Consider the following 15,363-nt stretch of genomic DNA (forward strand, 5'->3'; position numbering starts at 1 on the left):
AGAATTGATTGTAGCTTTTCCCCATTAAGTGTAATATTGGCTATTGGTCTGTCGTAAATGGCTTTTATTGTTTTAAGAAATGTTCCTTCTATTCCTATTTTCTCCAGAGCATTTAGCATGAATGAATGTTGAATTTTATCAAAGGCCTTTTCTGCATCTGTGGAGATAATCGTGTGATTCTTGTCCTTGGCTCTGTTGATGTGTTGGATTACATTTATTGACTTACGTATGTTAAACCATCCCCGCATCACTGGGATGAAGTCTACCTGGTCATAGTGTATGATTTTTTTTTTTTATGTGTTTCTGTTAGCTAGAATCTTGTTAAGGATCTTTGCATCTGTGTTCCTCAAGGAAGTTGGCCTGTAATTCTCTTTTTTGGTTGGGTCTTTGCCTGGTTTGGGGATGAGTTTGATATTGGCTTCATAGAATGAGTTTGGGATAGCTCCCTCCTTCTCTGTTTCTCTGAAGAGCTTGAGGAGTATGGGAGTATTAGTTCTTCTTTAAAGGTCTTATGGAATTCTGTTGTGAATCCATCTGGCTCTGGGCTTTTTTTTATTGGAAGACTTCTGATTGCTTCCTGTATCTCGTTGTAGGATATTGGTTTATTTAATTGATTTACTTCTTATTTGCTCAGTTTAGGAAACTTGTATTTCTCTAGAAATGCATCCATTTCTGCCAAGTTTTCTTCCTTTAGAAATATAACTTTTAAAAGTAGTCCGTTAAGATTGTTTGGATATCTTGGGTACGTGTTGTGATTTTTTCCCGTGGCATCCCTAATCCTGTTAATATGGGTTTCCTCTCTTCTTTTTTTAATTAATCTTGCCAATGGTCCATCAATTTTATTTATTTTTTCAAAGAACCAGCTTTTTGTTTGGTTAATTTTGACTATGGCTCTCCAGTTCCCTAATTCATTTATCTCTGCTCTTAGTTTGGTTATCTGGCTCCATCTAGTAACTTTAGGTTCCATTTTTTTTTCATGTTTTTCTAGCTGTTTTCGTTGCAACAGGAGATTATTTACTTGGTCTGTCTCTGTTTCCTTTTTTTTTTTTTTGGGTCCGGTCGTGGGGGTCTAAACTCTGGGCCTGAGCGCTGTCCCTCAGCTCTTCAGCTCAAGGCTAGCTAGCGCTCTACCACTTGAGCCATAGTGCCACCTCCGGCTTTTTTCTTTTTGCTTACGTGGTGCTGAGGAATCGAACCCAGGGCCTCAGGCATGCAAGGCAAGTGCTCTACCACTGAGCCAACTTCCCAGCCCTGTCTCTGTTTTCTTGATGTGGGCACTGAGGACAATAAATTTGCCCCTCAGGACTGCTTTTGCTGTGTCCCACAAGTTTCTTTGTGAGGTTTTCATTTTCATGGAGCTGTAGGAAATATTTTGTTTCTTCTTTGATCTTTTCCATTACCCAGGCATTGCTAAGAAGTGTGCTGTTCAATTTCCATGTATTAGAGTAATTTCTGCGGTATGCTTTGTTATTGAGAACTAGCTTGATTCCACTGTGGTCAGATAGGATACAGGGGATTATGTGGATCCCCTTGTATTTGCTTAAGTTCCTTGCATAAACTGATATGGTCTATTTTGGAGAAAGTTCCATGAGCTGCTGAGAAGAATGTGTACTGTATTGTTTTAGTGTGAAATACTCTGTAGATGTCAGTTAATTCCGCTTGAAGTATGGCCTCACTTAATTCGGTAGTTTCTTTGCCAATCCTCTGGTTGGTAGACCTGTCCTTTTTTTGGGGGGGAGAGGGTTCCAGTCGTGGGGCCTGAACTCTGGGCCTGGGCACTGTCCCTCAGCTCTTCAGCTCAAGGACAGCGCTCTACGACTTGAGCCACAGGGCCACTTCTGGCTTTTTCCTTTTTGCTTATGTGGTGCTGAGGAATCGAACCCAGGGCCTCAGGCATGCAAGGCAAGCGCTCTATCACTGAGCTACCTTCCTAGCCTCTAGACCTGTCCCTTTGTGAGAGTGAGGTTTTAAAGTCTCCTAGTATTATCGTATTGGGATCTATTCTTTTCTGTAAGTTTGAGAGTATTTGCTTAACATATCTGGGTGCACCAATGTTTAGGGAATATAAGTTGATGAGGGTAATATCCTCCTCTTGGATTGTTCCCTGTATTAATATGTAGTATCCATCCTTGTCTTTTTGTATTGATTTTAATGAAAAGTTTATTTTGTCAGATATCAGGATTACTACACCCACCTTCTTACTGGGGGCATTTGATTGGTAGATCCTTTTCCAACCCTTTACTCTGATTTTGTTTGTATTTTGGCTGAGAAGTGGGTCTCCTGAAGGCAACAGATGGATGGGTCATGTTTTCTGATCCAATCTGCAGTTCTTTTTCTTTTGATTGGTGAATTAAGCCCGTTAATATTAAGAGATAGTATAGAAAGATGCATTGTGGTCCCTGTCATTCCATTTTCCTCAGTTTTTCTTCTTTCCTTTCCTCCTGTGCTTGCTCAGTTAGACTTCTATTAATGCCTGTCTGGGTGCAGGTCCCAGTAACTGGTTGCTTTCTTCAGGTTGTGTCCCCCCTCTTAGAATTCTTTGTAATGCTGGCTTAATGTTTATGCATTTAGTTTTTCTTTGCTATTAAAAGTTTTCAGTTCTCCATTGAATGTGAATGCTAGCTTTGCCGGGTATATCAGTCTGGGTTGGCAGTTATTGGCTCTCAGGGTTCGTATGGTACTTTCCCAGGCCTTTCTTGCATTCAGTGTTCGTGTGGAGAGATCTGCAATGATTCTAATTTTTTTCCCATTGCAGTATAGGTCCTTCTTCATTTTTGCTGCATGCAAGATTGTTTCCTTATTTTTCAGATCTATCATTTTTACTATAATGTGTCTAGAAGTGTTTCTCCTGGGATCTTGCTTGTTAGGTGTTCTATATGCTTCTGTTATGTAGGTAAGATGTTCTTTTTTGAGATGGGGACAATTTTCACCGATTGTCTTGTTGAATAGGTGTTGCATTCCCTTTTGATATTCTTCACCTTCGTCCACTCCAGTTATAGGAAGGTTAAATTTCTTGGCACTATCTGCTTGCTCTTGAATTTCCCTTTGGCATAATTTAAGTGATTTTTCCACATGTCATTTTTTGGTCCAGTTGGTGTATTCTGTCTTCTGTATCTGACACTCTACATTCCATTTCATTCACTCTGTTAACTGTGGCTTCCATTGTGGTTTGCATGGGGGAAATGGACTCTTTTATGGATTTGATGTTGGTTCTCAAAGTACTGATATCCCCTCTTAATGAGGTATGTACTGCCTCTATTTTGGCATTTATCTCACTTCTTAGGTATATACTGCCTCTATTTTTGCGTGTACCTCGTGTTTGAGATCCTGCATCTCTTCCGACAGTTCGTCCCTGTGTTCTTTCCATTTCTGGTCTATTTCTCGCTTTATTTCTTGAGTCATCGCCTCCAGCATCCCTTGGATGTAGCTTTTGTCTTCCATTCCTGCTTTGCTCTCACTGGGGCTCTTCCCTGGGTGGCTGCTGGCTATTGGGGACAGCTTGCTATCCTGGGTGTTGATAAACCTTGTAATTTTTCTCTGTGATTTTCGCATGGGGGTTCAGGGATTATTGGAGACTAATCTGAAATTTTGTTTTGGTCAATAGGTGTCTGTCTTTGCTTGGTTGCTGTTTCTGTATTGGTAGAGAGTCTGTACCTGATCTCACTTCTGTTGGGGGCCGACCTCCGGCTGCTGGTCTGACCCACATAGGGTTCTCAGCTCTCTGCTGTAGATCACTGGCAGTTCCCACCTTTGGAAGGGTTGAGCAGCCTAGAATGCTCCTGTTTGTTCCTACAGGTGTTCTTGGCAAGATCGGATGTGCTGGATACACTCTCCCAGATGCTGGAGTCTGCTATGGGCTCCTGATGGGTTTTTCTTGGCCGGTTGTGGGCTTGAACTCTGGGCTTGGGCGCTGTCCCTCAGCTCAAGGCTGGCACCCTACCATTTGAGCCACAGCACCACTTCTGGCCCTTTCTGCTTATGGGTGCTGAGGAATCAGATCCAGGGCCTCATGCACCCAAGACAAGCACTCTACTGCTGAGCCACCTTACCAGCCTGAGCTCCTGCCTACTATCAGGTGCTGGTGGCCTGTGTTGTCCAACTCCCAGCCTATAATATAGGGGTCGGGTTCTGATGGGGTTTGGGCTTCTCTTATCGTGAGCCCCCGGCTCACTGGCGTGCTTCCCAGGGGGTGCAATTCCCTGTTTTTCTCCCCTCTGCTGAGGCGTATGCTCAGCTTCTGACTTCAGTTGGGAGGAGTTGGTTGTGTTGTTCAGGCACTGGATCCCCAGGCCTGGTCTGGGCCCCCTGCCTGGGGAACGCCGATTGGGCCTGTGCTACTGTTTATACCGCCTAGGTTTTGCAGCCTAGGTTGCACCATTCAAATTTCTTCTACTGTTGGGTATCTTGACCCAGGGGTGCTGTTCCTGGCTTGGGCGTTTAAGCTCCCTTCCAGGGGCGCTCTTGCTCTAGCCTGGCCAGCGGAGTGTGCTCTGCGGGCTGGTGGAGCTCTTGAACAGTTCCCATTTTAGTGGGTCCTATGGTCCAGGTGTTGGGGTAGGGAGTCTGGGTCAGGGTCTGGGGATTCCCACCAGCTCTGGTCTCTCTTGAGGGATACACTGTCCCCTGCGGGGTACTCATCCTGGAGCTAGTTTTTTCTGTGTGATGTAGGTCGTCAGTTGCCGTTGCAATCAGAGTTCAGTTGGGGTGGTTGTGGGCTGTGCTGGGCGGTGGTGGCTCTGTGTGATTCTCTTCTGTCTCTGCCTAGGTCGATGCTGTCGGGTCTACACCATGGGGTGGGCCTCCAGCCTCGGCCCGAGGGGTGGGGGGAGGGGCCTCCGTGCAGGTTCTGAGCGCTGGGGTTTGTCTCTGCGCTCTCCGGATCAGCACCAGTTCCTTGAAGGTCTTCTTCTCTGGTGGGCATCCCGTGTAGCTCTGGGGCTCCCATTGTGGGGCCGAGTTCCGGGCTCAGAGGTTTCTCCTTTTGTCGCAATCGGCCGGTCTGACACCGGTACCTCAGGCAGCTTCTGCGCGGGTGATCTGCAGACAGCCCCATGTGTCTCTGGGACTCCAGGCAGCCTCCGTGCAGATTCTGAGCACTGGGGTTTGTCTCTGTTTGTGCTCTCCGGATCCGCGCCAGTTCCTTGCAGGTCTTCTGCTCAGGTGTTGCTGGTGTCCTGTGTAGCTCTGGGGTTCCCGCTATGGGGTTGAGTGGCTTTGGTGGGATGGAGCCTCTCTGCTCAGATGGAGAGTGAGAGGTGGGGGTGGGATCTTTGTGCAGACTCCCAGCTCAGAGGTTTCTCTGTTCATGGCGATCAGCGGGTCTGCAGACTAGTACCTCAGGCGGCTTCTGCGCGGGTGATCTGCAGGCAGCCCCTTGTGTTGTGTCTCTGGGACTCAGGCAGCCCCCGCCAGGCCAGCTGGCCAAGGTTTGGCTCGCTGCTGCACGACCAATAAAGTTTGGGGGAGGGGTCTTCGCGCTTCTCTGTTCTGAAAGTTTTCTTTTTTGTTATTTTCCACCTCCTGTTTTTCTCTGGGTGTTTGTCTTTTTGTTGTTGTCGGTCTCTTAGAGAGATTAAGCATTGGAACTCGAACTCTCTTTTTGGTTGGGGAGAGCTGTGGCGGTTCCCTACTGCCCCGTCGCCATCTTGATGCCCCCTGTGATGACCTTTTAATAATTTCTTTGGCTAAAGAGCTGCAGTATGCTCTTCATTCAGATGCGATTCAGAGAGTCATGGGGACTTCACCGGAGTGGCACTGCTGGATTCTGGTGGTGCCAAAGTCCAGTCCAAGTCTTCACAACCCCAGGCTAGGGCTTTATATTGCTGCTTACCCATGCTCAACTCAAGGATTGTGTTGATAATCTCAGGACACTTACTTATAGTTCTTTTCTCTTGGAAAAATCACACATAAAGAATTTATGTTCAATTTTGGACTGTTCTCAAAAGTCCCTGAGGCTAATGGTGGACCCATCCCTGCTTCCAGTTAATGCTGTCCTTGGTCTTACGTTGAATGTCAGTTCTACTCTTGGCCTGTTGTTATTGTTGCTTTTCTGCTGTTTGGTGCTGGAGCACAGTGGTGGCTTGACAACAATCTGTGATTTGAAGTGGCGGAAGCTTGTTCCTCCTAGGCCTCTTCCCAGCTAGGATGATGGTGAGGGGGCTCAGTGCTGCATCTTATCCTACCTGCGTGTTCAAGTCACTCTCTCTTGGCAGGCTGCAAGATGAACAACGTTAACGTGGTATACACACCATGGTCTAACTTGAAGAAAACTGCTGACATGGATGTGGGGCAGATAGGCTTTCACAGGCAGAAGGATGTAAGTACTTGCTCCTCTGCAGAGTGGACCCACACCTGTACTGTCTGCCATGGGGGTGGAGGTGGTAAGGGCAGAACAGGACATGGGTGTCCTAAGAGTTAAACTGAGCTGAAAACCTTGGCTTTTGGGGGGAGAAAAAAGAAAAATAAGAGTCAGTACTCCTCCCCCCCCCCCCCCCCCAATCTCTCTCAAAGGTAAAAATTGTGACAGTAGAGAAGAAAGTGAATGAGATTCTGAACCGATTAGAAAAGACTAAATCGGAGCGGTTCCCAGACCTGGCAGCAGAGAAAGAAGGCCGAGACCGTGAGGAGAGAAATGAAAAAAAAGCCCAGATTCAGGAAATGAAAAGGAGAGAGAAAGAAGAGATGAAGAAGAAGAGGGAAATGGACGAACTTAGGTATGCTGGAGCTCTGGCCTTGGTGTCAGTCCAGAGAATTGTTCTTACTCATCTCAATCCTGGATTTACCTTAAGAATGATGTGTTCCTGGATGGAGGGACATATGATGAAAAACCTTAAATGAGTCTTGAAAAAGGCACCTATGCCAGGCACCGGTGGCTCATAGTTATCATCCTAGCTACTCAGGAGGCTGAGATCTGAGGATCAGGGTTCACAGCCTACCCAGACAGGAAAATCCATGAGACTCTTATCTCCAATAATCCATCAGAAAACCAGAAGTGGCACTGTGGCTCAAGTGGTAGAGCACTTGCCTTGAGCTGAAGAGCTGAGGGAGAGCGGCCAGGCCCAGAGTTCAAGCCCCACAACTGACTCCCCAACAAAAGCACTTACATTAGTGTTCTGGTCTGATGAATCCCCCTTTTAGGATATGCAAATATGTGAAATAAAACAACCACCAAAGGTTTTTCTTAAAGTTTAGTTTGTAAAGTTCTTCAGAAAGGAAAAGATGTTATAGTATGTATGTAATAATGACTACAATTTGAATGAGTTGTTTTAGCTATGAAAACCAATACTAATATTGACAAAGCTGTTGTAAAACCAGATACACACACATACAATTTTTTCCCCCTTTTTTGGTACTGGAACTAGGGCTTGAACTTAGGGCTTTTTCACTCAAGTGGCACTCTACCACTTCAGCCATACCAACACTTCCAGCTTTTTGGTGGTTAATTGGAGATAAGAGTCTTCACAGACTTTTCTTCCTGGGCTGGCTTTGAACCTTATACCTCAGATCTCAGCCTCCTGAGTAGCTAGGATACAGGCTTCAGTAAGCCACCAACATCCCGCTCTTTTTCTGTTTTGAAAGACTGAAATAAAGGCTGGGAAGGTAGCTCAGTGTAGAGTGCTTGCCTTGCATGCATGAGGCCCTGGGTTCAATTCCTCAGCACCACATAAGCAGAAAGTGGTAGAGTTCTGGCCTTGAGCTGAAGAACTGAGGGACAACGCCCAAGTCTAGAGTTCAGGCCCCACGACCGACAAAAAAAAAAAAAAAAGACTGAATAATGTGAGGCTTCTGTTCCCCTACAATATTTCAAACATAGTTTGGTTTCTGAATACCATTGAATAAGGCCATGAAGATATTTCAGTTTTCTACTGCTTCCATAAGAAATTATCACTAATTTAGTTGCTTAAAACAACAGATTTATTGTTCAGCAGAGTTCACTTGTCTAAGTCAGGGTATCATGTGGGTAGGCTGGTTCCTTTCAGGGTAACTTGGGATTGAAGAGGAGGAACTAAGAATAATCCATTGGTTTCCGGTTTAAAGCGGTCAGTGATGTCGAGCCAGGGAACAGTGGAAAAGAACCAAATTGCTTTAGGTAGGAACTACTACAACATGAGATAGAGACTAAAAAAGGTGAAAATACTTTTGAGACATCAAAAAAGATGTCAGAGAGGCAGTTGTATTAATGAGTAGAGGTCAGAGGAAATGGGGCCCACACTAAAGTAAATTTGTGTGTTACTTTCATAATGATCCTTCATCCTGGGTGGTAAACATTCATGAAACGCTGTTGACTAGATAAACTTACTTTAAGTATTTTCTTCTAGGAGCTATTCATCCCTAATGAAAGTTGAGAATATGTCTTCAAATCAGGTATGCTCATCATTTACTCTAATGTGTGGTGAAATAAATCACTAGAGACTTTAATAATTGAATTACCATTATAGTTGGACATATTTGAGCATTGGTTCTAAGACCTCCATAAATACCAAAATCTGCAGGTGCTCCAGTCCCTTGTTTAATTGAAGTACTTATTTAAGTGGTAAAGTACTTGTTTAAGTGGTTTATTACCTATGCATATTTTCCCATATTCTTTAAATAATACCCTAAATTAAATATAAATGCTATGTAAATAGATGTTAAATTGTTTTACTTAGAGAATAATGACAAATCCATGCATGTTCAAATGATTTTTTTAAGTATTTCTCAGTTGGGTACTGGTGACTCACTCTAGTCCTGGCTACTCCGAGGCTGAGATCTGAGGTTTGCCATTTGAAGCCAGGCAGGAAAGTCCATATGACTCTTACCTCCAATTAATCTCCAAAAATGAAGTGGCAAAGAGTAGCCTTGAGCAAAGAAAGCTCAGAGACAGCACCCAGGGCATAAGTTCAAGCCCTAGGGCTGACACACATACAAAAACCATTTGCATTTGGTTGCATCTACAGATAGGCAACCCACAGATACGGAAGGCCTTATGTGAACATACATACACACTGTGTGATTAATGACAAATTTTGAGAGTTCCAGGACTTTGACATTAAATCTTTCCACCAGAAGATGACTAGTCCTTGTGCCCTCCTCTGTGTTGCTTGCTACCCTGTGTAATAGAGCCCCAGGTTTGAATCAGCTTTTAAGTCCCAGTTTACCAGTACAAAAGTACTTCTCCTGGGAATACTTATTATCAGAAGAAGGGCTCTTACAGCCTTTTCTGTTCTTAAAAGGAAGGCTTTAATTCCCCTCAGAATCTTTGGTTAAAGGACATAGACCTTTTTGTAGTCTAACTTGGCAACGTGTCCAGTTGTTTTCATTTAAAGGCTGGTGTTTAAGATAAGACTTGAATTTTAATTTAATTTATACAGTTTCAACAGGAGGAAGTTAAATGTTTCACCCTGAAGTTGATTTTAATTTTGAATTTTTGGCAGAACAATTTTCTAATCTTTTTTAACCTTCGTAAATTTGGTATTGGAACCATAAACAATTATTTTTAACGTTCTTTTTGCATACTAATTATCACTAGGTGGGAAAAAAAACCATTTGTTAAATTGAAAAGCACATGGACTCGAAGTGAAAGGAATCTAAAATACAAAGATGGTTCACATAAAGTTTTGGATCTCTGATTGGTATTTAAGTTTCTGTGATCCCTGAGACTGGCTTTCAGGCACATGAGAAGTGGGGTGAGGCACTCTCTTTAAAGTGTCACCAGCCCCGTGTTAACTCTGGGGTTGTTCACCTGTAGTGGTTGCAGTGCAACGCTGATGTTTGAAATATAGTCCAGATATCTGTGCCAGCAGCTCTGCTTGTTGTATAGTTGTCTGAGGCGCAGTGAAGCACAGGAAGCACAGCGAGAGCCATGGAGTAACACCAGAGATAAAAACCAGATTCAATGGAGCCACTGTTTCTTACCCATATCTGGAGTTTTCCTCCCGTCTCTAACTAAGGACACTGAGGGAGAGAAGGGCTTGTACAAACCTATGCCCTATCCCTGTCGGTAATGTGGGTGTCAAGCAACAAGAAACAGGCGATAACACACATCAGTACTCAGATTGTAACATTGTCAAGTCGCTGTACCAGGACTCAGCATGGTGGTGAACATTGGCAAAGGAGCCTGAAGACGCCTGGAGCGTCTTCTCAAGGATTTGGTTATAAGCCACATCATAGAATGGGTCCCTTTGCTGTGTATATGCCACCATATAAGATTTTCTTAAGTAAAAAAAGGAAAAGAACTCAAAATTGTCTTGGGCAATAACAAACTTAACACAACCTTGAGGCTCGATAAACTAGTATTAAGCCACAAGTATTGTGCAAGGTGGTAGTTAGCACAGTGTAGTTAGTATGAAGGTATCCTGTTTCTGTTTACCTGATGTGGATGTGAATGGAGAGCAAAGTTACTGCAGCGAAGCAGACCCATGTGACCATTGTCTCACATACTTTTTTTTTTTTTCCCACTTAAAAAAAGATCTGTAAGGGATTTGTCTGAATAATTAGGTTGTGCTTCTGCAGCATCTTGTTTTCTGATAGTCGCTTTTGTTAGACCTGTCCCGGCCCACCTGGGCCTTTCCTCGTGCTGTGGAAATCATGGTGACTTGGTGCTGTGAGGCAGGCCAGGCAGGGATACAAAGAGACACGCTGGCTCTACTGATCCAGCTGCTTCAGGGAATTAAAGGAGACAGAGATGACGCGCAGGGAGGTTAGCCTTGTTCCTTTTGGCTTCCTGAGCCCTGAGATTAGTAGCGAGAAGGAGGCTTGTCAGTTAAGATCATAACTGGAAATTTAAAACTTTGCAGGTTTTTATGGTTTCATTTTTATATTTCCTATAGGACGGCAATGATTCTGATGAATTCATGTGAAAAGAGGAAGGACCTTTGAAAGATGTGACTGGAAGGACAGTGGCAGAGCTTTTGATTTCATCTATGTTATAATGATAAAACCACCAACCAAAAATCTACCTTCATTCTACATTGGTATTACCCATTTTGGAATCCAAGAGAAATGGCTCCCGTTTTGCTGACAGCAAAGGAACAGATATTATATATAATACAGTTGAACTTGAAGACAGTATATAATTCTGGGGAACAAAATATTTGGGGCAGAACACATCTCAGTACTTGGTGGAAGCTGGCTGCCCTTGTCTGTGAGATAGACTTGAGAGCACACCCACTGAAAAGTGGTCCAGCCCTGAAAGCAAGTGTCTTGAAATGCTTTTCATACTCATAAAATACCTTTTTTTCCCCATCTTTTTAGGAAAAATTGGTTGGTGGGTAATAGGCCAGTGTTCTCCCATCCCCAGTTTTCTGATTAGATACAAGGATGCATGGGTTTTGAAGATGGTGGTGGTATTTCAGCCTTTGCATTCCCTGTTGTCTGAGTCTGGTGACTGGGGCTCCTCAGCTGTCTACTTGACCAGCTCTTGTGTCCTTGCTTTCAGGGAGTGAGGCCTCTGTCAGCCGCATTGTGTTTAAAGAAATAGTTGATTTTAATCAAGTTTGGGCCTAGGGGGGCAATTGCTTCCTGAGCATGAAGTAAATCCATGCCATGAATATGGTGACTTCCCTCCTCCAGCCAGTTTGGGGCCCGGATAAATAGAGGAAGGGATGTTCTCAACATTGGGTGGGAGAGAAGAGTTACCAGATAGAGCATGAAGCAAAATCCACATTAAGTTGTGGTTTAGAAGGAAAGCCAAGCATTCCCTGGCCACCCGAGTAATTTGTGTCCCTACCTTGAAATAATAAGTATTTTGAGTAGTAACTTCAGAGTTGAGATTTCTTCAGTGTGGACTCCATAACAGTATATCCATTGCTATTCATGGGCAGCACTTGCTAGCCAGAGTGCTGCTGATCAGAAGACACAGAAAGCATCTACTGTAAGAAGAAGGAAAACAGCAAAAGAAGAGAACAGAGCTGGCATGACAGCAAGTGTGTAGATCGCATTAATATACCCCAGATTCTGCCCACAGTGCTGTTATTCTAAGTCAGCTAAACTCTCCTGCAGTGGAGCTTCCTGTCTTTCATGGCTCTTTGGAAGTGGGTAGAGCCAGAAGACAAGCATCACTTCCTACTTCAAGTTGGTATATGGGGCTGAACTGGAAAGTTCTCTGAGGCATAGGTCATTGCCAGTCTTTGAAAAGGTGTGGGAAGCAGCACCAGAAATCAGTGATTTTGTGTTTGCGTGTGTCTGATACTTAGTCTGAAGTTCTGCTATTAAAAAAAATAAAAATAAAGTACCAACTTCTTTTTTATCTGGACGGACAAGGACACATGAATTCTTCAAATTTGCTGGTTACAAAAGAGACATCCTGCCAGGTGTCAGTGGCTCACGCCTGTAATCCTAGCTACTCAGGAGGCTGAGATCTGAGAATCAAGGTTCAAAGCCAGCCGGGGCAGGAAGGTCCGTGAGACTTATCTCCATTAACCACTCAGAAAACTGGAAGTGGCGCTGTGGCTCAAGAGGTAGAGTGCTTGCCTTGAGCTGAAGAGCTGAGGGACAGCGCCCACCCAGGCCCAGAGTTCAAGCCCCACAACTGACAAAAAAAGAAACCCTTTGCCCATGCTGGCTGTGAAAACCTCTGTGTCGTCGTCTCATTGTGCAAACACAGCCTTGAGCTTGCTAGGTAAAGCCCAGCCCTGGGCAAGCTTGTTCTGGCAGGTGCTGTAGAGGTGGCCTCTTCCTCTCCATGTCCACCGCTGGCTTGGCCATCCTATCTCTTGTCTTCTGCCTGGTCACACAAGCCACTCAGACAGGAGACTGCCTCCACAGTTGCCTGTGTGCCCTCGGCTTCTGCCTGTGCAGGCCTCTTCTGCCCCATGTTGAACCCACAGAGCTGAGGAATACATATTTTTACTGCGATGTGGGAGGTCATAATTCTCATCTTACACTGAGTCAGATTGCCAAGGCCTCTGAATTCTTGGCGTTTGTCCCGTTAGCTGTTTTATCTGACTTTCCCCTGCCTCTCCTTGGCCCCAGTGAGCAGCACAGGCCTTTCTTTTGAGGACATAACAGATTCATTGCCAGTGGTTCAACTTGGCATCAGTCATCTCATTTCTTGCTTCTGGCCTGTTTCTGGGGTGTTTGGTAGTTGGAAATTGTTACTGTTTTCAGGAGCCTTGTCCTTATTCAGGCTTCTCTGAGTCCTACTACCCCTAATCAAGTGTCCTCTTTTTTTTTTGATGCCAGCACTGGGGCCTGAAGTCAAGGCCTGGACACTTCCTTACCTTTTTTCCTCATGGCTGTCACTGTACTACTTGAGCCGCAGCTCCACTTCCATCATCACTGTGCATTTTCTGTGGTCAAGGATTGTGTTATTCATGGTTCCCTGTTAAATTTAGATAGCTTTCCCAGTTGTCACCTGCCTTTGTCTAGGGCCAGGATCCTTGGCAAGGAAGTTTGACATAGTGACTGTGTTGCACCAGTAATGGAAAGCAAAATAGGTGACTGACTTGTTGAATCTTATCAGTACTGACGTGTTCTGATGTATTTTAACTCTAGGAGTGTGTATTATAACAAGCGTGTGTGTGTGTGTGTGTGTGCTGGTCTTGGGACTTGAACTCAGCCTGGGCACTGTCCCTGAGCTTTCTTGCTGAAGGCTAGGGCTCTACTAAAGTCAGAATTCCACTTCTGGCTTTTGGGTGGTTAATTGGAGATAGTCTCATGACATTGAGCACCAGGCACCAGTGGCTCATGCCTGTAGCCTGTAGCTGAGATCTGAAGATCGTGGTTCAAAGCCACCTTGGGCAGGAAAGTCTGTGGGACTCTTATCTCCATTAACCACCAGAAAACCAGAAGTGGCGGTGTGGCTCAAGTGGTAGAGTGCTAGCTTTGAGCTGAAGAGTTCAGGGACAGTGCCCAGGCCAAGAGTTTAGACCCCATGACTGACAAAAAAGTCTCATGGAGTTTCCTGACCAGACTAGCTTCCAGCATGTGCAGTTCCCCTGACTGCAGTTCTAGCCTCCCCACCAGAGCTATTCCACCTGTGTCTGTCAGAAGGTAGAAGCCTTTGTCTTCTGAGCTAGAGGCGTTTGTGGGGAAACTGAACAGAGTAGCAAAGTGGAGAGATGGAACAATTTTCCAGTTACTCCTGAGTCATGGTACTGAAGCTGTGTTTTTTCTTTGACTTGAAGTGCATTGTGTGAAAAAGTCTCCATTTTCCGAATGATTAGATTAAGAATGAGATCTTTATATTTGAAAGTGGACTATAAAAAATGGACCAAGCTGGGTGCCTGTAATCCTAGTTACTTGGGAGGCTGAGGTCTGAGGATCACAGTTCAAAGCCAGCCCAGGCAGGAAAAGTCCATGAGACTCTTATCTCCAATAAACCACCAGAAAGCTGGAAGTGGTGCTGTGGCTCAAGTGGTAGAGTGCTAGCCTTGAGCTGAAGAAAGAGCTCAGTGACAGCTCCCAGACACTTGAGTTCAAGCCCCACAACAACAACAACAATAAAAAGGACCAAACTAATTAGAAGTATAAAATTAGAAATCGAAATTCCAGGCTCTATGTCAGCCTCAGCCAGCTTCTGAGTGAGCAACCCTCAGAAATGATGGCACAGGGGCCTGAGTAAGTCCTGAGCAAGCTGTACTCTGAGTTCTCCAGGGACAGGTTTCTCATGTGAATTGTCACTTCAAAAGTTGGATGATGTCAACTGTGGATACGGTGTGCCCTGGAGGAGCAATCTGTAGAACATACAGAAGCTTGTAGTTTAAGGAGAACTGTGTGTGCTTGTGGGATTTCAATTTACATTTGTCCTCAAGCCTACTGACCGAATGTACCTGCTGAACTTAGGTGAGTAGAGAAAGTTCTGTTCCATGGGATAAACGGTGCTTTTCTCCTACAGCTCAGTAGCAAGAAGAGAAGAGAAAATGAAGCTAAAAGGGCATGATATTGGAGCACTAGCCTTTGACCCTTTCTGGTATATTAGTATCTTGTGTTGCTAAACACAATGCTTGAGGCTGGTGACTTTAGGGTTATTTGATTTGTAATTCTGGATGACCCAAGCAGTATGGTGCCAGCGTCCTAGTGAGGGTACTCTTGGTGACATCACCACATCACAGGAGGTTTAAAGTGAAGACTTCCTGGGATCCTTTCCTGACAAATGGGCTCTGAACTGGTAAATTCTGCTGGTTACATTTTTACCCCTCCATCCTAGAGCTCACCCTAATGTTACATAGTGGGTTTATTTTGCTGGTCCTGGGGCTGGAACTCAGGGCCTGGGTTCTGTTCCTGAGCCTCTCTATGCTCAAGGCTAGCACTCTACCACTTGAGCCACAGTGCCACTTCCAGATTTTTCTGAGTAGTTTATTGGAGATAAGAGTCTTAAGGACTTTCCTGCTCCAGCTGGCTTTGAACATGATCCTTGAATCTCAGCGTCCTGAGTAGTTGGGA

At 44.7% G+C, this 15,363-nt stretch overlaps 1 protein-coding gene across 1 annotated transcript in view; it reads left to right on the plus strand.

Moving 5' to 3' along the window:
• Window positions 1–10,918, plus strand: part of Ccdc25 (coiled-coil domain containing 25) — a 34,795-nt gene extending 23,877 nt beyond the window's left edge. The window contains exons 6-9 of the mRNA XM_042697824.1: window positions 6,213–6,316; window positions 6,511–6,713; window positions 8,319–8,364; window positions 10,809–10,918. Of these exons, the coding sequence (XP_042553758.1) occupies window positions 6,213–6,316; window positions 6,511–6,713; window positions 8,319–8,364; window positions 10,809–10,838 (383 nt within the window). The 3' untranslated portion in view covers window positions 10,839–10,918. The remainder of the gene's footprint in view (window positions 1–6,212; window positions 6,317–6,510; window positions 6,714–8,318; window positions 8,365–10,808) is intronic.
• The last annotated feature ends 4,445 nt before the right edge of the window (window positions 10,919–15,363 follow it).

This window comes from Dipodomys spectabilis, unplaced genomic scaffold (genome assembly GCF_019054845.1).
Source record: "Dipodomys spectabilis isolate Male_0828 unplaced genomic scaffold, ASM1905484v1 ptg000229l, whole genome shotgun sequence".
NCBI classification, from domain to species: domain Eukaryota; kingdom Metazoa; phylum Chordata; class Mammalia; order Rodentia; family Heteromyidae; genus Dipodomys; species Dipodomys spectabilis.